This window comes from Sturnus vulgaris, chromosome 5, assembly GCF_052056855.1.
Source record: "Sturnus vulgaris isolate bStuVul1 chromosome 5, bStuVul1.hap1, whole genome shotgun sequence".
NCBI lineage: Eukaryota > Metazoa > Chordata > Aves > Passeriformes > Sturnidae > Sturnus > Sturnus vulgaris.
The window spans coordinates 35,903,627-35,924,240 of record NC_142247.1 but is presented as its reverse complement, the minus strand read 5'-3'; the positions used below and the strand labels follow the sequence as shown (position 1 = coordinate 35,924,240).

Here is a 20,614-nt window from a genome sequence, read left to right as displayed (position 1 = left end):
TTTGAATGACAAATTAGAAACACGGGTTTGCTCTTGAATGTCAAGTTGGTTGGTTTTGTTCACAGGCTGAAATATTTGGTAAAGTACTTCAGAGTGAGGAATATGAGGAAGTAGAGGACAAAACAGTTATGGCCATGGGCATCTTGCATACAATTGACACAATCCTGACAGTTGTGGAAGATCACAAGGAGGTGAGATTTTCCTTCATACTTTCCTCATTTCATTCATCACAACAAGCACTTCTGTGTATGTTGCATCACTAGGCATGAACGTGCATTTACTGCAGCGGGATGCTACCAAGCCACCTCTGACAGATACAAATCTAAATCCTGTTTTACTTTTGTGATTTATTAATTGTTTAGCTTTCAACTTCGAGGGAATTTATGTCCCAAGGGTAAAATTCTCATCCCTTACTTGGTAAATACTTCGTTGGAATGGGCTGGTTTTGGTTGGGGTAGAGTTGATTTTCTTCACAGTGACTAGTTGTATTACAGAGTGTTAAAGTTGCATTTAAGGGAAAATATTTTGCACAAGGCCAGTTTTTTACAGATGACCTCTGTCTCTAGTTTACCCAGCAGTTTCTTGGATAGAATTCCTAGGAATTGGTCTCCCAGTTGTGGTGCAATGTCCACAAATCACATATTCAGGGTAAAGAGGTTCTTTCTGCATCAGGGAGACCTTATTTCATAATGTGATTGTTAATGCAGCTTTAAAAAATGATAGAAACCTTTTTGATTTGAAGAACTTCTCAAACTGAATTAGTCAAATACATTTATTTGATTGCTGTATTTCTAATTTTTTTAATAAATTGCTCTATGCTTTTATTTCAGATCACTCAACAGCTCGAGAGCATTTGTTTACAGATCATTGGCCTTGTTTTGCAGAAACATGTTATAGGTATGTTTTAGAGATATGTACAAACACGTAAATTAATTATCATTAACTTCCAGAACAGAATTTAATTTTTTATGTGTGTTTCTTTAAAGAAAAAAGCCATTACTTTACCATTGTAATTTGTTTCTCTTGATCTACCCTTGTACATTAGTCAGGCTATTGTGTTTTGGAGGTCAAAAGCTGTAGATGCTGTTCTGATTATAATTCTGGCTAATTATGTTAAAGGAAAATGTCTACGACTACATTAGTCTCTTATGGACATGGTCTGCAATTAAATTACTGCTTTATCAGTATGCTTCACTTAAAGTTACAGTTTTGTGATAAGGCCTTGCAGAAAAAACAAAGGCTGAGAAAAAAAATATTTTTCAGTAAGTCTATTAGAAGCATTGTCTTTCATGTGCTGCTGATGTATTTATTTGATGTGTATTTAAAGTGGAAAACTATGCATATTATTGTAACTATAGCCAACATAAGGCCTGTCTGAAAGAGTCTTTTACAATTTGTTTTCTTTTTCTCTGTATGGTTTCGTTTCTAATTGCTGTCTTCTAGTTATTACTAGACTCATGACTTGGTTTCAGATTTTAAGGTATTTACAAGTTAAATTTATTTTGTAAAGCACCCTGCTTCAAGAAATTGTTTGTCTTTTGCAGAGTTTTATGAAGAAATTCTGTCCTTGGCCTTCAGTTTAACATGCCAGATGATTTCACCTCAGATGTGGCAGCTTTTAGGTGTTCTGTACGAGGTTTTCCAGCAGGATTGTTTTGAATATTTTGCAGGTAAAGTCACTTCTGTTCTAGTGATGATTTTACTGTTTGAGAATTCATCTCTAAAACCCACCCTGATAAGGGTCGCTTCCATTTAGTGTCTTGGTTTAAAGTGATTGTGTATTTGAGTCATGCCCTGACCGTCTGTTTAGTGTGGGAGTGTAACAGGAGATACTTAAGTAGGATGTTTAAGCATGTTCAAATCTGTCAGTGTGATCAGTTGTTTTAGGGTTCCTGAACTCAAGAAAGTTGAATATTCAAAGTTTATGTGAAACTACAAATTGATTAATTAAAATGTAGTCCTATTCTAGTTCTAAAAATACACCCTTCAATAGTGCATTTTATGAAGAATTCTTCCAGAAAAGACTTTTGCAGAGTTTGAATTTCCAACCATATTCAAGAATCTAAGCTAATGAATTCCCTTTTAGGACTGCCTCTCTGGTTAGCACTTTTTGTAATTTTTTTGCTCTCCCTGTTCTGCAGATATGATGCCTCTCTTGCATAATTATGTGACCATTGACACTGATACTTTACTGTCTAACCCAAAGCATTTAGAAATCATTTACTCTATGTGTAAAAAGGTAAGGCTTCTGATTCTTACTGTTGTGCTTATCGCTGGTAAATAACAATTAGAGGAGCTGTGTGACCTGAACAATGCCACATGGTGGCCAAGCATTTCAGAACTAAGTGAATTTTGGTCTTACCTCAGATCTGAGAACACACAGCACCTTCACACTTTTTAAGTGACATGCTTTACAGAAATGACATGCAAAAGTCTGTGTGGGAGAAAGTTGCTGTTCATCTTGACTCTCTTCTTTGGAGAGCTATTTTAGTAGGTAGGGAATTAATGAAGCCTGATTTCCTTGGGTTGCCTATCTTGTGCAAGAGATTGCCAAGTTTTACTCTCTGGTTGTCAGCTAAGGTGCAAACTGATTTGAAGCTCTTCCTACAAGATAAATATCTTGTTTCCCTTTAGTGCCGCGACTCTCACATATAATAAAGTATGAGATCATGCTGCAGTCCTCCATTGATTTGAGGCATGAGAGAATGTTAGGCATCTAGCTACTTGCTTATTTTTAAGAAACTTAAGAGTATTTGATGTGAAAGTTTTGCTTCTTTTGTCAGGTTTGATTGCCAGTGACCATGGGATTGAAATGTACTGAGATTAAGCACTCAGTTTCATACCTATATGCTTACACACAGAATAATTGCATACAATTTGTTCTTAATCAGAAACTAGCCTAGACATAGCACTTTACTTTGCCAGGCTGTTAATCTGCCAATGACTATTAGAACTGAAGTGAAAAAATGGAAACACAATATGGAAAACATCAGTGATTCTTATAAGTGATATTTCTTTCTAAAAAAGGGAAAGTGAGGGCATATAAAGAATATAACATTCTTTAAGAACTACAGCAATTTCTTCTAGTTTTTAAAATTCACCTTTAGCCACTTGTTTATGTCCTGTAGAGATGAATTATGTGTCTTAATTCCTCACAAAATTTAGTATGAATACATATGTATATGCTGTGTACAGATTTTTGGATGTGTGCAGGTACAAGAGCCCTTGCTTTCAGTGTTGTCAGTGACTACTGATAAATTAAATTGTTACTCTGATTGTTAGGTACTGACAGGAGATGCAGGAGAAGATGCAGAGTGCCATGCAGCCAAACTCCTAGAAGTGATTGTTCTTCAGTGCAAAGGACGGGGTATTGACCAGGTGATACATACTGAACAGGTTTTCTCTTTTATTGCTTTCTAATGATCCATGACTCCTGAGAGAAACAGCTGGAATTAGAGAATTTGAGGGAAATGTAAACTGGGGAGAAAAACAGAAAGAAGTAAATGAACTCAGGAAAGTTTCTAAGGTTGTGTTTTTTGGTTTTGAGACAAGGTGCTAATGGGCATGACCACAAAATGAATGGACTGAATTATAAGAATATAGTATGTTGTACAAGGTTGTCCGTTTTTGCTTTTTCTTAATAGAATTTCCCTTTTGATGCAAAACACCCAGTTAAAATTACTGTGGCTGAGAAGCTAACTGTACATATGCAGCTCCTGTTGTTTTCCTAAGCTATAGGAAATTTTTAATGTTTTAAATTACTTAGTGCATTTGGAAATGTGGATTTTTTAGCATGGCTGGATTGTGTTTGCAGGGATAAACATAATCACACATTTCCAGAGTTTCTTAGATAACCTTTTTAGCAAGTAGTCTTTTTCCTATTAAGGGCCGAATTCTGGACTTATGTAATGAGCCTAAATTACCTTGGCGTATCATGTTTGATGTTGCCACAGTGCAATCCATGGACTTCAGTGATAAATTTTCAGTTAATTTCACTAAAACTGATATCACTTCACTAGTGTAAATCTGAAGTAATTAAAGATAAAGATGTTCTCGGAAAGATTTTATTTTTAAAGGAAATCTGGAAGAGTTTAAAGTGAATTCAATGTGTTTGCGTTGAAATAAGTATGTGGTGGGAGGCTTAATTGAGCTGTACAATTCTATGAATTAAAATGGGTGCGTGTTGAACTGAAACTCATAAACTAAAACTTCCGTAATGCTTCCCAAATTTTTGTAAAGTATAAATTTTCCCATTGAAATATACATGGGTTTAGAGGATATTTATTTCATTGTTTAGAAATTAGTGCATGTTTGTTTTTATCTGACTAAACTAATTTTAAACTTTTATAAAAAATTTAACATCACTTTAGATTTATTAGGAAAAGCTTCTTATGTTACAGGTTTAGATAGTTTAATTTCTAATGCCTGTTAGTTTTGAAATTGTTTAGTATCTTTCTTTAAAGATGAGAATGTCTGAGTTTTTTCCTAAAGCTTTTCTATATGCTAGAGCAAACTCCACCAAATGGCCCCAAATATTCTCCCCTGTGCTCAGAATAACATTGCAATTTTTAGCTCAGAGAAGAGCTGTTTTGGGGAAAATGTATAAGCGTGTGATTGGAGGCTAGAAGTGAATAGAATGTGTTCCTTGGTTCTATACCTGAACTTCAGATAACTCAGGACATAATTCTGGTAAAAGTATTATAAAATTTTGTATAATCTGGCAACATGTCTAATGACTGGGGGGTTTTTTCCCTTTCCTTTTCTTTTTCTCTCACTATATGTTCAGTGTATCCCCCTTTTTGTGGAGGCTGTTCTGGAGCGCTTGACTCGAGGAGTTAAAACAAGTGAGCTTCGTACCATGTGTCTTCAAGTTGCCATAGCTGCACTCTACTACAATCCTGACCTACTTTTGCACACCTTGGAGAACATCAGATTTCCACACAATCCTGAGCCCATCACTGCACAGTTCATAAACCAGTGGATGAATGACACAGACTGTTTTTTTGGGTAAGTGTTGAGAGTTATTTGGGTTTTTTTTCAGTATTCAGGATTGACCGGCTGGTTTTCAACAACGTGTTAACTTTTTATCTGAAACGCTGCGTACATACTTTCTGTTCTGTATTGTAAATTATTTTTAACTGCTCCATTTAATTTAAAAAAATTACTCTTTCCAATGAACCCCACCTCTAATTTTAAATGAATTTTCACAATCAACTTGCATATTTATCATTGTGCCATTGACTGCTTAGCATACTGTTGAACTTAAGCGTCACTGTGATGTCCCTTGAATGTGTATGTGCTGCACTGGTGTGCACTCAAGCAGGAGCTAAGCATTTGTAAAGGTAATGAAGGGGAACAAAGCCTGTCATCACCTAGCAGAGCATGCACTTGATGCTGAGCAGAGGTGAAGGCCAGTGCTTGCCTCTCAGCTGAGATGAGGTGTCTTAACTGTGAGATTCAAATCTACTTAAGGGCAAAGCAGACAGACATAGTTAACAGCTATGTCTCACCTTCATGTTGGAGTTTTGGTTTGTCACTGGAGGCTGACATCTCATCACTGAAGGATGACATCTGCCTATCCAGGTGTATGGATAGGCTTAGGCCGTGTCTTCTTTAGTTGCTTCTTCCACACCTTGTGGTAATATTATTGTTAATTACTAAATTATTTTTACATCTACCAACTTCAGAAAAGGGCAAGATATTTTAGGATTTCCGCATACCAATTTTCTTTTACAGCTTGAGCAAAGTTCTTGTTCTTCATCTCTTTGTGCTTTCATTTTTTTTCTACTACATATCACATGCTAAGTGCATACAGAAACAGTAAGAAGGAAGATACTCCCTACACGTGGTAAACTGAAAGAGATTTATAGCTTGAAACAGTTCATCCTGGAGCATTCAGTGAGAAACTAGTCAGATTCAGAGAGGAAGAATGTTGAGGGTCTAACTAGGCTCCAATCTTAAATAGTACTGTGAGCTACAGCTTTATTTTCAGTGCTTCTGTGTTGCTCTTCAAAAAGCATCAGCTACTGAAACTACTGTTCAAGTAAGCTCCTGTTTGGAGCTGAGAAAAAGTTTAACAGAGTCTGTGAAAATGAAAAGTTAAAATGCCTGTCGTTCTGCCCAGACTGCACTTGAATGGTAGCAGAGGATTAAAAATCTCTCTCTTTGATCTGCTGATACCAGCAGATAAATAATTATCTATAATATTGCTTAAATCTAAAAGTCACTCTTCCTTCTGTGCTGCCTCCTCACTTTGTGGCTTCCAGGTGTAGGGTAGGGCTTTTTCTGTAGTAGTTCTGCTGGTGAGGCACTGTGATGTACTGTAAGGGACTTCCTCTCTTTCCCTCAGGAGAGCATTGCTTCTAGCAGACCATTTGTTTTCTTATGAGTAGTAAAGGACCCCCAGATTCAGAGGCCTAACTGAACAGGAAAAGACAGAAGTGCAAAACAAATTTGATGTTCTTAGAACCCTTTCTTGGGTCCCTCCCTAACAAGTTCATGTCTTCATCAGAAAGCAGTGGGCACCCTTATTTGTACAATCCTTTTTCTCATCAGCAGCCATTTGCTGCTTTGGTTTACACTTAGCTTGCTTTCCATTAAGAGGCATTTTTAGGCCCAAATAATTTGGTAAACTCACAGATCCTAGACAAACTGGACTAGATCAAAGTAGATCTACCTCCAGATGTGAAGGACCATGTGAATCTTGCTGTCATTTCTTTGTCAGCCATGCAGGAAATCTGGAGTGTAGTGGTGGTGACAGTGGCTGTTCAAGAACCTTTGTTCACATAAATCTCACACTCTTATGTGTGGACACTCCATCCCTGGAAGTGTTCAAGGTCAGGCTGGATGGGGTTTTGAGCAGCCTGGTCTAATAGAAGGTGCTCCTGCCATGGCAGAGGGGTTGGAACTAGATGACCTTTACTGTCTCTTCCAACCCAAACCATTTTGTGATTCTCTTGTCTTTTTTCTGTTTCTGTGAAGTCGTAGTCCCCATAGATCTTGCTCTGCCAGCAGTAGGGTTGTGCATGGCTGCACATGCTCAGGCTGAAGCCAGTGGTGTTTTCCAAAAGAATGCAGCACATGTGAACATATGAGATGGAATCCATGGGAAAAATGGAGTTATGATAAGTTGCTGTTCTTCCATGTTGTTAAAAACGTGGAAACTATTGAAAAAGTGTTGCAAAGTTGGCATATTAAAAATTAACCAGGCAAGAGAACTCAGAACTCCTTCTAAGACTGTGCATAAATTCAGTATGTCACAGTGGGTATCACGTATCTGTGGTTGTGTGCTGATAGTCCCTAAATGCCACAGGATATGGTATTTATTTCTAAATGTTTTCTACAATAACTTCACACTGGAAAGCCTTTTGCAGAAACATTTGCTCCTTACCACTTTCTGCCTTTTTCCTGACAGCTACATGACTTATGCTTATTCTCATACTAAAAATTCTTCTATGGTAACTAGGGTGAAAGGAAAATCTCACTTGCTTCAAAAAACCCTTCAGTAAGTGATTTTGAGTTTTTTGAAGCTGAATAGGGTTATATATTTGATAGGAGTTTGAATAGTTAAAAATCGTAGGTTTCTCAGAGTTGTATATAAAAATCCTAGTCTTATGTTGGTTCCAACTTTGCAACTAGAAGGAAGTGGCTAATTATTTGGAGTTTGTCCCGGAGCTGGATTGATGTAATAGAAAGAAACTTGATTCTCACAAAGGAGCACAGAAAACCAGTAAAAGGAAAGGCTTAGTGATTTTTCTCTGAAATACTTTCAGCTTGGTTTAAAATACAAAAGATTTTACAATCCATTGTTCTGTATTAGAAGAAAGTGTGTTAGCAAGAAGAGGTCCTGCAGATTATGAGGACCACACACAGCTTGTTAAAAATAGACTTGGCTTGGGGTCGTGCATTGCCGTGTTGTGTGTTTAACACTCCAGGCTTGATAAACCATTGAGGAGTAAGCAGAGTCCCTGATTGTTAGGGAGGGCTATTGTGTGCTTCTGAGCAAATAAGTACAGATCTCAAAGCACAAATTACTAAGGAGAATCATATCCAGGCTCCCTTGAGCAGATGGAAGAGTGCTGAAATAATGAGCCTTTTGACAGCAACTGAATGGTCCTGAAGCCATTCTTTCCTATTATGAAAATATATAAAACTCTTATTTTGCTTGCTCAGTCCTATGGGTCCTTAATACATCTGGGGCGTAGTAGAATACTGAACTTCAGGCAAGGCAGATGCTTTTCCTGCTGTTTGTCTCTGCTGGCAGGTGAAAGAAAAGTCTCCTTCTGGCTCAGGTTCACTAAAGATGGCTCAGTGCCTGAATTTCTGCTGTCCTGCAGGGCCTTCTAATAACATGCATATTCTGAAGACATGTTCATTCTTGCAGCTTCTCTGTTTAGCAGCTTTAAAGTGGAGCATGACAAATATGCTGTGGGTTTTGGTCATTTGGGCTGCTTCCCAATGACAACTCCCTGCAAACAGCAGGACTTCATTCTTGTACATTGGTTTGCTGTCCCAAAATGATAATTTAATATAAAGCTAATCCATCAATTACTAAGATTTTTTTTAGATTTTACTGTTGGATTTTGCAATTGGCATTGTGCAATGGTAGCTTTTTTAAATGTATGATTAAAAAATAGTGCTAGGAATTGTTTGTTTGCTCTGGTGCATGTGGCTGAAATTGCTTCTTTGTACATTTGAGTCTTGAAGAAATTTCATGACTTCCTAGTGTCAACATGCAGGATAAAACTTGTGCATAGATTACTGAGCTTTGGTCACACTTGGATGGCAATGCTGACACAAAGAGGCGGTTAGAGAAACTTTTTTCCATTTGTACTTGCACTAAGAACAACTCTTCAAATAACAACTATCCTTCATTTATAGGTAGCATTATCTTTAGCTTGGTTTTTGGTCTGCAAAGTGTCGACATGAGAGCAAATGGCTTGTTTTCAACATGCAGGAGTAAGTAATTTCAGCTGAGAGGAGTAAGGGATTTATGTTTATTTTTTTCATGAAAGAAGACCCTGTTCCTCCATCTCAGTCTCCCTGGCTGGTTTGTATGCTCTCTTTTGTGTGCCATTCCATCTGAAAAGAAAGGATTATGGTTACAGGAGCGCTCTGTTCCTGTGTATGCTTTGGTGCATTTTTCAATACCTGTAACCAAGCAGCCAAACCCAATGTAACAAAGTGTGTCATTTGATACCCTGGTTGGCTTTGTTGTTCTTGGAAGGTCTGCTGGGATCATAATGTTCTACATGGTCATATATAATTTATTTTTGTTGTCAACTGTGCTTGAGAATTAATCACTTCAGTAAATCCTAACAGGACTAACAGCATGGGACGTGTCATGAAGTCCCTCCAGATCTCTAACCTTATTTAAGCACAAGTAAAGTTTAGAAAGCTGCAGTACAGGATTGTGTTACTTAAAGGATGTAATAGTTTAGTAACATGTTATATACCAACTTTGGTAATGAAATGCTAAGCACTTAAAAGTTCTATTTCTGTAGTGATTTTTGAAGTGGTGGAGTGAGCTGGTTGTCCCTCTGTTAGCTTTATTGCAGCCTGTGGTGACCATCTTATTTCTTCTCTCTCAACTTGTATTCTCTTCATTCCGAAGTAGAACTGGTTCAATAATGGAAATATCCCAGGAGTTTAGAGGATGGCCATTTCTGCCAGCTCTGGAGGTTTACTTGGTTTCTCTAGGCACTACCTGTCCTGCAGAAGGCTTGCACAGAAGTTGTCAGCATCAAATTGAATAGTTCAAACAAAAAAAGTTCCTCTCAAGACCATAATAACAGAATACTGTAATGTTAGCCCCAAGTTGAATACTTCTGACGTTTCCAGTAAAGGAGAACCAAAGAGTATCTGCAGAGGCATTTAGAGATTTTTTTTTCCATCTTGTTTGCAGAAACTTCTGTTTCTGGAAGTGAAAATCAATTCTCATGTTTAAAAGCATAGGTTCTTACCTAGTTTCCTGACTATGGCCACATAAAAACCTTTTTGCTACTAATTCAATGGATTTCTTCCCCTTCAACCGTCTCAGTTTGTTTTACTGGAGGTCTACTCATTTGAAAGTTCCCAGTTTGAGTATACTGCCAGTTATACTTGATAAGATGGAATCATTTCCCTGCTTTCACCAGAGTTAGCAATGTGTCTCAAGGTAGCATTAGAAATTATATATTGAAATATGTATAAGACAGCCGTTCTGATGGATTTCTCATAATTTAACCTCAGCTATCCCTGGGGCATTCCATAAATGCACCCTACGATTCAATGCATTGCTTATCATTGCTCTTTGCTAATAGTTTTTGCCAGTTTCCATCCCTGAAACAGTACTGCTATCAAAGCCAAGGCAAATTAATTTTCCATCCTATTTAATAATGATAATCTGTATCAAATGCTTTATTAAAGACAAGATAGTCTACATAATTATTAAACGGTATTTATTTAGCATTACAAAGTTTGCATTTGATAATCAGAAAAAGTTGCTCCAGGAATTTGACCGGTGCTTGAAAGATGTTATTGGATGAGTACTTTCCAGTGGGAAACTTGATTCAGAATGAAGAAAATAGTTTGTATAGGATCTTTGAACATAGCTTTTGAGACATTGTCTTCTGTCATGTCAAGCACCAGGATTTTAATGTTCTCTGTATATCTTTGCAGTGAAAATCTGGTTTTTGTATAACAATTGTACCATGTTTCAGACTTCACGACAGAAAGATGTGTATAATAGGACTGAGCATCCTAATGGAATTACAGAACCGACCACCTGCAGTGGACGCTGTGGCTGCCCAGATTGTTCCTTCAATCCTCCTCCTCTTCTTGGGCTTAAAACAAGTTTGCGCCTCACGAGAGCTCACAGAACATGAGGATCATGCTAAAGATGAAAAACACTTTGCAGAAGATAATGGTAAAATCTCCCCTTTTCACATTGTGGATTTTGTCTGGATTTAATTTAAAGGGGGTAAGAAATTGCAGTTCATTTTTAAGACTCATTAGTCTGCTGAAAATAGCTCACCTTACTGGGTGCTTGAAATACCATCTTTGGAGTTGATTTTCCTCCCAAATTGTAATCAAAATGTTTCATGGTGTAACAGCTAACATTTTGTGGAAGAGTAGTATTGGTTCGAGAGTAACTTGCAGGTTACTCTGCTGGGTTGTGAATATGCCCTGTCTTCTCACATAGGCAGCAGGAGTTTGCCAGGACTCCACTAGGTATATTCTTACTTCCTGGAAAGAAGCTGTTCCGGTACCTAGCTGTTTGAAAGACCTTTTTGACTGAACTTTGAAGGAGATCCTGGCAGGTCTTCTTTGTCCAAATAGAAATTTACGTGCAGAGTGGGGTTTGAGACAGCCGAGGTTCCATGAGCACACAGGCCTCTAATCTCTGTGTCTGCCAGAAGAGAAAAAACATCAAAGAATGCCTTACAGAGGGAATTGTGAGGAGGGAATTATGCACAGTATTGCAGGCAAGTGTGCTTGACAAGGAGTCAAGCTTGTGCTTGACAAGATGTTTTGAGGTCTGAAAATTAGATTGGATGTAAGAAGATTATGTAATCCACTCACATTTCATTTAATTTGTTCTTGTTCTGTAATGGAATCACAGAATTCTTCTCATTACGTAGGAATATAATATGGAAACAACCCAGGAATGTTCAAATCTCTGTCCCTGCTTGCTGCACTTATAGTCATCTTTATTCTTTCTAACTGTTAACACAGGAAGAGCTGCAGGTTTGGAAATGAAGGTTTTGGTTTTTTTGACTCTTGATTATAAGTCAGAAATACTTTTCCTTAAATAAGAAAGAGCAGTATAGTATTTAGAATTGCAGGTTGTAGTTGCATTTAATTCAAAGGGTCATAGTTTCATAATCAGAATGGAAGGTAACACCAACTTAGTATGTTGGTTTAAGTTGTTCAAATAAGGCAACACTCAAGAGAGGGCAGATAGTTGAGAAATAGATGGATTCCTCATGGCTTAATGTACATTTGTGAATTCTGTGCAAGTCTCTAATTTAAAAAGCAGAGTGATGGGACCATTTCACAGACGACATTTCCTCAAAAATTTTGGACCCTATAATTGCACAATGACTGCATAACTGAAAGAAGAGAAAAGATGGCAGCTTCACATTCGTCAGGTCTGCGTAGAAACAGAAGTTTACCTGATCCTGAATGTAGGAAATGTTTTAACAGCTTCATTTTTCTAAGACTTGGAAGATTTTGGGGAAAGGGTGTTAACAGAGGGTCTCCCTTCCAGCCAAAACCTAGATTTACTAATTATTTTTAATTCATAAGTAATTTTTTCCTTATAGTTTTAAACTTTATTTTGCAAAACATATCAATGCTTTTGTAGAAGAGATACCAAGTGATGAGGATGAGACAAATGAAGTGAGCCAGGCAATGCAAGAGAACCATGGTGGAGGAGGAGGTGGCAGTGCTGGAGGTGGAGAGGAAGAGGATGAAGATGATGATGATGACTGGGATGAAGATGCATTGGAAGAGACTGCTCTTGAAGGGTTCAGCACACCTCTTGACCTTGAAAATGGTGTCGATGAATACCAGTTTTTTACACAAGCACTTCTAAGTACGTGTTTGCTGGTCAGCAGAATAATACAACATGATGAAATCGTTTGGAGATGTTTATGGTCATCACTGGGGAAAACCCTTTTCTTTGTTACAAGTAATAGTTTAGGTTACTGCAACTGTAAAATGTGATCTCGTTTTCTAATGTTAGTCCTACAATTTTTTTGCTTACTAATGCTGGAAAAAGCAAATGGTAGCAAATACAGCCAGAGATTAATTCTCTTCATGTTCTCCCTCAGAATTTTTCAGTCACAGTCTAAATAAATAGGGCTTGGTCACTAGAGGGATTCATATATAAAGAAAAATTTGTCACCTTCTAGATGTTAATGGGAAAATTATTTTCTCCCTTTCCTCTGTCACTAATCCTGTTGCTTTTAGTTTTCATGGGAGTTTTAATTGAGAAGATTACGTTCACATTGCCATGAATAATGGCCACATGGTTAACTTTCTGTTTCAGAAAGCAGAGGATCTAATTAAGTTCCCCAAAATGGATTGCCTCTGTTAGAGTGGGAATTCAGTGCAAGAAAAACCATCAGGAGTACTGATCTTGTTTTGCAGTGCAGATTCTGTTTTAAAGCCAACCAGAATTTTCCTGTGTTTCATTTTGTTATTGTGAAATGAGCTTGAATGTAAGCTGATGGTCACTTTTGCTGCCTGACAGCGGTGCAGAGCCGGGATGCAGCCTGGTACCATTCCCTGACTGCGCCGTTGAGTGAGGATCAGAAGAAACAGCTGCAGGAGATTTACACATTAGCAGAACACCGGAGAGCTGCTGCAGGTGAGTCATTTCCCTGGGCCCCTTTCAGCTGTTGCAGAGACCTTGGAACTGATTCTAATCTGTAACAACAACCTCTGTGCTAATTAACGTTTTCTAGGAAGCGTGAGCAGGATATCATGATTACATAATTCCTTGCCTGGAAGTGTGTGTTATTCAGAGTAAGTTTACTGTTGTTTCTAATTAATTGCCTTCTCATTGACTTGTGCTGCTGCTTGAACAGGGTATGAACTAGTTTTACACAATCTGACATTTGAAATGAAGAACAAATTAAGGCAGTATCTATGTGCAGCTGGGCATTTGATGAAGATTACTATCAACTATTATGCATTTAACAGTTTTCTAACTTTTTAACTACTTATATTGCCCTCGCAGTTAGTGTGAGGTTTTAGATGTGTAGAAATGTTGCATCATGGAAAATAAATCTGCAGAATAGCGTAGCATAGACTGATTTGGTAAAGGATTCATTTTTCAACTCTGTTGTAGAGGTGTGCACATTTATGCTTTTAGAGAAAACCTGAGTGTAGTTTATTCCTGTCATTGCATTTAGAGAATGAAATTTTGACTCAGCTGAAGAGTTTTTTCTGTAACTTTTCATTCTTAGCTGAACTGTATTGTCTCTGACAAAGGTATGCTCTATAGACTGTTTTTCATATCCTTTTTCTTTGAATTCTAGAGACTAAGACAATAGAACAACAAAGTGGCTACACATTTGACAACAAAGGACTGATCACAGCATTTAATTTTGCTGGAAGTACTCCCAGTGGCAACTGAAGAATCGGCTACAAAGGTCAATGGGAAGGGTCTCATCATTACATTTTCTTGAAACCATCGTGACTTCTGAGTGATAGGGGAGAGTAATTTAATGCTGCTGAATGTTTTCTGGAAAATAGTGGTGTGCTTCCCCCACCAGAATGCTCTTTCTAACCAGCTACTGTAATGTACAAATTCTTGTGGTGTTTTTATAATTTGATGGACTGAAAGGAAACGTTTGTCCTCAAAGAACCTGGATGACCAGGAGGGGCCAGGCTGCATCTAATTGAGTTGCACTTCTCAGGTTTTTGCTGTGCAGAATTGATAGATTCATATGGATAACAGTGCCTTCTGTTGTACATGGATTGCCTGAACAAATGGATTTTGGAGTGCATTATAATTTTTTAAGTGTAAGGATATTTCTTGATACACTGTAAGCCTTGGTTCCATGTTTTCCAATCACCTGCTGTTCACAGTTCAGTTTAATTGTTTGTTGGTTGCATACAAATTGCTGGATTAGAATATTAGCACATCTTCCCTATTTGGTGCAGACCAAATGTGTAGAGGGAGGTGTCTGTTGGAGTTGCAATGCATACACTGGTTATGTCAAAGGGTCTTAAAACATGGCAGGTTTTCCCTTGATGCAGTAGTCTTAAATTGTTTCTCATAGCCAAGAATTCAACTCACTTGAGTTACAATGGCTTGCCTGGCAGGTGGCTACCCTAAACCTACATCAATATTAGCTCCTGCCTGGACAAGTCGTGTGGCCCTCTCATGTAGATGTTCTACATGGCAACTTATTTCTGTTATTATTGATGGATATTGGATTATACGTGGGATAATCTCTTTGGTTTTTATTCATTCATTACCATTCCAGTGGTAGTACTGAATAATGTGGTACAAAATATTTGCAATATTTTATTTTGATAGAAGAAGAAAAACTTCAAACTTCTTACTGTTACACTCTGTGATTGTATTTCTGGTCTGCATTGGAGTTGATTATTCATGTTCCATGCTGAAATTTCTTTATCTAACAGATCTTTTTCCTAAACTTTGAAGACTGGTTTCACCAGTGGCGGTTTAGACTAGATATTGGGAAAAACTTCCTCATGGGAAGGGTGTTCAAACATTGGGACAGATTGCCCAGGGAAGTGGGAAGAATCAACATCCCTGAAGTGTTTTAACAACACGTGGCACTAGGGACAAGGTTTAGCAGTGAACACGGGGTTAACAGTTGTGCTTGATCTTAGGAGTCTTTTCCAACCTAAAGGGTTCTATAGAACAAGGTGTTTGTGGAAAAGTTCATTTAGAGAGGAAGCAATAGCAGTACTAATTTGAATAGGTGCCCCTCCTTTAGGTCTACTGGAATCACAGTGGTGTAGCAAAAAGCAGTAGGGGTGCTTTAGAATGTGAACTTTGGATTGGAGATAAAACGTTTAGACCAGATTTTGTCTCTATGTGTTAATTTCTTTATGATTTAAAAATATTCACCAGTCGATTTTAAACACATACTAATTAATAATCTATTTCTTTTCAGCAGTGTCCCAAATAAAAAGTCTTTCCTATACCCCATCAAATTTTCCATAACCACAGTAAATTACAGACTACTGGCCCTGTGCAGTGTTGAAGCTTTCATTTTGTCATTCTGATTGAGTCTGATAAATCTGAAGCACTCTGTGCCTTGGCTTCTGGAAAAGGCCAGAGGATCTCTGCCTGTTCCTTCTGGAATTTTCCTAGCCTGGCAGCTCTGAGGCAGAATGTTCCCTATGCTTTCCTGTTTCCTGCACCTTTGTGTCAGACTCTAAGGCTGCTTCTGTACTGCTGCTTTCTTTCCTTTTTTTGCCTTCCTCTCCCCAGCAGCTACAGAGTAAAGTTGGTCTGGTTCACATAGGTTTTTCACTGATGCTACTTAATAGCAACAGTGAAAATGTCTTCTTTTTAGGCCTGTTGTACATGTGGAAAATGGTGAGAATTCCAGTGTCCATATTTTCAAAAGGGAGCAATCTGCTGAGCTGCATTGGACAGGCTCTTTAAGGTCAAGCAGCAGAGGGGCAGGATGCCCTTAATTTTGAATGTCACATTATGAAAATTACAGGTCACTTGCTAAATTTAGGCCTGGGGGTGTATTGACTGAGACACTAAGTAGGAAAGCAATACATCCAGTTTGTTGGGGAATTTATTAGAAACCATAGAAGTTTGGAAATCATTCACAAGTTTAAGAAATGGTTTTTGGAACTTAAGGGCACTGGTGACTTCACTCTTACTTGTCAATTGAAGTTAGGTATTAGGCAGGTAAACTGTTTAAGCCCTTTATTATTTTATTAAAAAAACAAGATTGTCAGGTTGGGTTTCTTTCAAAGCCCATTTGCCTTCTCTACACTGGCATGCAGAGTAGAAGACAGATTTATATTTTTCTTCTGCTGATGAGGTTGCTTGCACAGTCACAGGCTAATATTTAGGAGTTCATGTGTTCAAGGTAAAATCTGCTTTTGCATAGCATAATCTTGGTGTCACTCATCTGAACTATGGCTGCTCCCTAGTTCTGCTTCTTGTATACTTTACAAATCAACTGCCAAGAAAATTTCGTCCAGATGTTTTGTACAAGAGTTTAATCAGCAGTGTGGAGTCGGGAATCTTTGTTGTCTATTTTGCAGTGGGGTCAGAGATGTCTGAGGGAATGGCATGTAAAAAGGTTACATGCCTTTCCCTTCCCAGAAGATTCATGAGCAAATGTTTCTACTGGCAAAAGCAAACGTTAATTATTTTATTCCTTTTTTTTTGAAAAGGATTTTCATCCAAAAAGATTTATTGGGCTCTGGCCTCCACTTTAACATATGGTTTTCTTTTAACATAATAAATACCCATTTGTACATGATCATAAATAGGTAGTGGATTTTAGGTGTTTCTTTCTGAGCTGTGTCCAGCTTTGTACTACATTAAAGGGAGAATAATAAAAATGTGCATTTACTGTCTCACTTTGAAGCCGAGGTAATCATGGAATATCAGATACCAGCACTGCCAAGCAAGCATGATTTTGCCATTGGAAGGACAGAGAATCATGAATGTATTGCAAAATAAAACAAAGGCTGATAACTGGTGACTTATGTTGCCCCATGCCCATATTCCCAAATATCCATGTGGGCACCACAGTGGCTTAACATAGGAAATTGGTGTTATGGGGGTTATAATCATAGCAAATGTGAACTTACATAAGCTGCTTTTCCAGATAAAATTAACTGATCTGGGTGTTGAACTGCATATGCTGTTTTGTCACTTGTGAAAGGAAAATAAGAATCACCACATGTTTTGACTGCCTCTTTTTGCTGTCTCTCAGCATTGAAGTACATTGCTTGTTTCATTACAAAGCAGAATCTTTAATCACAATGGCCAGCTCCAGGAAGAGTGCAGAATATCGAGCTGAGGAAAAAGTTAAAAAACCCCAAATGTCAACAATCCCCCAAAACCCACATGTGCACAATCTGACTGAAATGAATGTGCTTTGGGAGTGTTAAGTCAAAATATTTAAAGAATGTCACGCAAAATGATATTGTGAGATTCTTTGCTTTAGGGAAAAGGGCTGCCTGTGGGGTGTCAGGGAGCCATGAAATGCTCTGCTTTAGAACATGCCCTTTGCCTGTGAAGTCCTGGCAGTTTGTGACTCTGGATTCCATCATATGCTGTAGATGAGAGATGGTAGGACAGTAGAGAAATTTTTTTTCCTTACTATAAAGCCAGAGTCTGTCTTGGGATTATCTTGAGCCAAAGGAATTGTAGACAACATGAATGATTAACTATCCAGTTTCCAGAATATTTTTCTGTCTTTTTCTTCCCTCTTCTTCTTTTGTCAGCCACAACGTTATTGGATATTACAGGGAGTTTTCAAAATACCTGAAAAGGTAAACCTTAAACAATTTTTATAAAATCTTTTTCTTGAAGCAATATAATTTATCATTTGCATTTCTCTCTGTAGAATAGTCTCTCATTTGACATACACAGATGATACAGAACTTCAAAAACCTCTCACTTGTGCCTGTGGTTTGATGAGCCTCTCTGTGATTTACTCCTTAATATGGGCACTTTGAAATCCCCACACCTTGTACTGAAATCTTCTCAAAGGATAGGCAAAAATGCACTATATAATGAAGTATCCAGTCCTCATTCTGAGATACGCCCTAGTTAATCTTTTGTTAATATTTGGCAGTCTGGTGCTCAGTTCCTCAAGGATCTCGGTCTCTGGTTGAGGACATTCTTCGAGTCCAAGAATCTGTCTCTGCATGGAGGCAGAGAATCAATTTTTCATCACTGCAGAACAACATACAGCAGGCATGGCTATGAACTCCTTCATCTTAGGAGTGAAAATAACATTCTTTTCTCTGGGATACCAGGTTTGAATCCCTGGTGGGATACAGCAGAGATGCATGTCCCATTGTGTTTAAGGAAGCCAGACACTGTTCCAGATACCAGAAAGTCTCAGCATAAAACCATATCATAAAGAGGATGTGTGAACAGGCCAAGCTGCTTGCTTTGGACAGCTCTTCCACTGCTACTACTTTTGTAAAACCAATCAGGGAAAGCCAGTGTTAAATGAAAGAAAAATTAAAGCAGTGCTTGGGCACTAGACAGGCAGAAACTTTCCTGGCCTGTGGATCTATTTCTGATACTCACTACAAATACACACAGATACTCTTCAAATACAATATGCATCATCTGTATGGATGTCAGTACCCTGATTGACAGCCAGTAACGAGAGATGAAGAGTTAATGTGATTTTTCTCTGGCAGGGATCAGCTGCATCCCTTTAAAAAGACTGGAAACTGCTTGTCCTGACTGATACACAATCACCAACATGAGACACTCAGTGGGATTACAATCTCTTTTAAATATTATCAGCATACCTCCTAAAGGGCTACTGAAAGTGCTCTTTGTCTAGGGAGCTGGCAGATGAGCTATTCTTGGACTAGAAGAGTTATGGGGAACACCAATTCGGAGAGAATCTGCAGGCAGATGTGGTTGTGATGAATTGGAAAAGGATCCACCTAAATTCAGGGGATGCTTTTGATATGATCTGAGATCTGCAGCATTCCTAATATTGCCTAGGTCTTCTAGAGAAGTGTCCAAGAACTTTGTCCCATGCCTTTGGGAAGAGAATGTGCTTGGGCAGCCCCAAATTTGTTGCAGTGCTTTGAATTTGAGATCAGAAAACGATTTTGATTACAAGTTGTTTGTAATAGAAGAACGAGGTGGAAGTGGTCTATTAATGCTAGAATTCTCTTTGTAGGCTGTATAGAGATTCACAGTTTAAGTGTTTGGCTCTGTTCATGGTGGTGTAGGAATTAAACTTTCAGATACATGGATTTCTCCGGCGTGAATACAACAGTGTCAGCTGCACGATTCACCTGGGAGAGTGTTGGTCAGGGGCTGCCTACTGGACCATCCGTCACATGAAGTGAAATGCAAAAACTGTAAAATTACTTGATAGTTAAAGCTGTTGAGCAACAAAAATTTTCTTGGAATGAGATTTTAATATTATTCTCAGGTACGTTTTAATTTTCATGTTTCGTGCCCTTATACAAAATGCAAAATTTCTGCATAACAGAGGCCTGTTCATTTCTCACAGGACTGTTTACCATTGAAGGTGTTTATCCAAGAATTGTTCCTCATTTTTAGGTACTTTCAACATGTTTATTAGTGAAGTTGCATATATCCTTTTTTCACACTTTTTATGCACAGAGATCTTGGAAATGAACTGAACAAAAGGAAGAACTGTGCTTTGGAAAGAGAAGATTATGCATAAGCAGGTTATTTTTAGAAAATAACTGTGGCTTCTGAAGAAAATATGAAACCGTAAATATTTATACAAAAGTGCATGAGGTAAAGAAATTAATGTAAGACAATATAAGCAAGACACGTTCTTTGATCACAGCTGTAATGTTTATTTTTCATTGCCAAATAATATGTGATACTTGCTTTAGATTGCATGTGCTGTTGGAATAACGCCTGACATAAATCACGTGAAATGTTTTGGGGGCTCAAAAAGAGACCAAAGAGGCCATGCAGATTTCTTTTGATTCTAGAAGCAAAGAGATGAGCCCAAGACTGATGTGACTGGAGGGAGCCTGCTATGTGCTACATTAGCAGATTGAATTGCAGGATCATCACCTTTGTAAAAAGCCTGAAATACTAAACCGTTGGTTGGTTTTGAGGGCAAGAATTGACAAATGCAAAGCATGCATTGATGACAAGAAGAACCTTTTCCTAGCTTAAAGAATTCTGTACAGTGTTCTCTAAAGCTGTGCTGAATTTGCTTTAAAAACAGTAATAAATCTTATTGCTTAGGTTGAATGTTACATCTGTTGTGCATTTATATGGGAAGAATAATATTTCTTAAAAATATGTAACATGCCACCTACCAAGGAGCCAAATCTCTTTATAACTGCTATTCATACAGCCATAAAACTTCTTTGCAAGAACACACGAGAATTAATTTTAAACAAATGTATGTGTTATCCA

At 37.9% G+C, this 20,614-nt stretch overlaps 1 protein-coding gene across 2 annotated transcripts in view; it reads left to right on the top strand.

Moving 5' to 3' along the window:
- The window catches only part of IPO8 (importin 8), a 46,527-nt gene extending 26,081 nt beyond the window's left edge, over positions 1-20,446 (top strand). Inside the window, exons 16-26 of one of the 2 annotated variants that reach the window (XM_014877019.2) lie at positions 66-191; positions 831-897; positions 1,545-1,670; positions 2,142-2,239; positions 3,283-3,378; positions 4,787-5,007; positions 10,701-10,906; positions 12,347-12,577; positions 13,238-13,354; positions 13,452-13,512; positions 14,028-20,446. In XM_014877019.2, the coding sequence (XP_014732505.1) occupies positions 66-191; positions 831-897; positions 1,545-1,670; positions 2,142-2,239; positions 3,283-3,378; positions 4,787-5,007; positions 10,701-10,906; positions 12,347-12,577; positions 13,238-13,354; positions 13,452-13,474 (1,311 nt within the window). In that variant the 3' untranslated portion in view covers positions 13,475-13,512; positions 14,028-20,446. The remainder of the gene's footprint in view (positions 1-65; positions 192-830; positions 898-1,544; positions 1,671-2,141; positions 2,240-3,282; positions 3,379-4,786; positions 5,008-10,700; positions 10,907-12,346; positions 12,578-13,237; positions 13,355-13,451; positions 13,513-14,027) is intronic. The other variant, XM_014877018.2, reaches the window with a different exon arrangement.
- Positions 20,447-20,614: the final 168 nt, after the last annotated feature.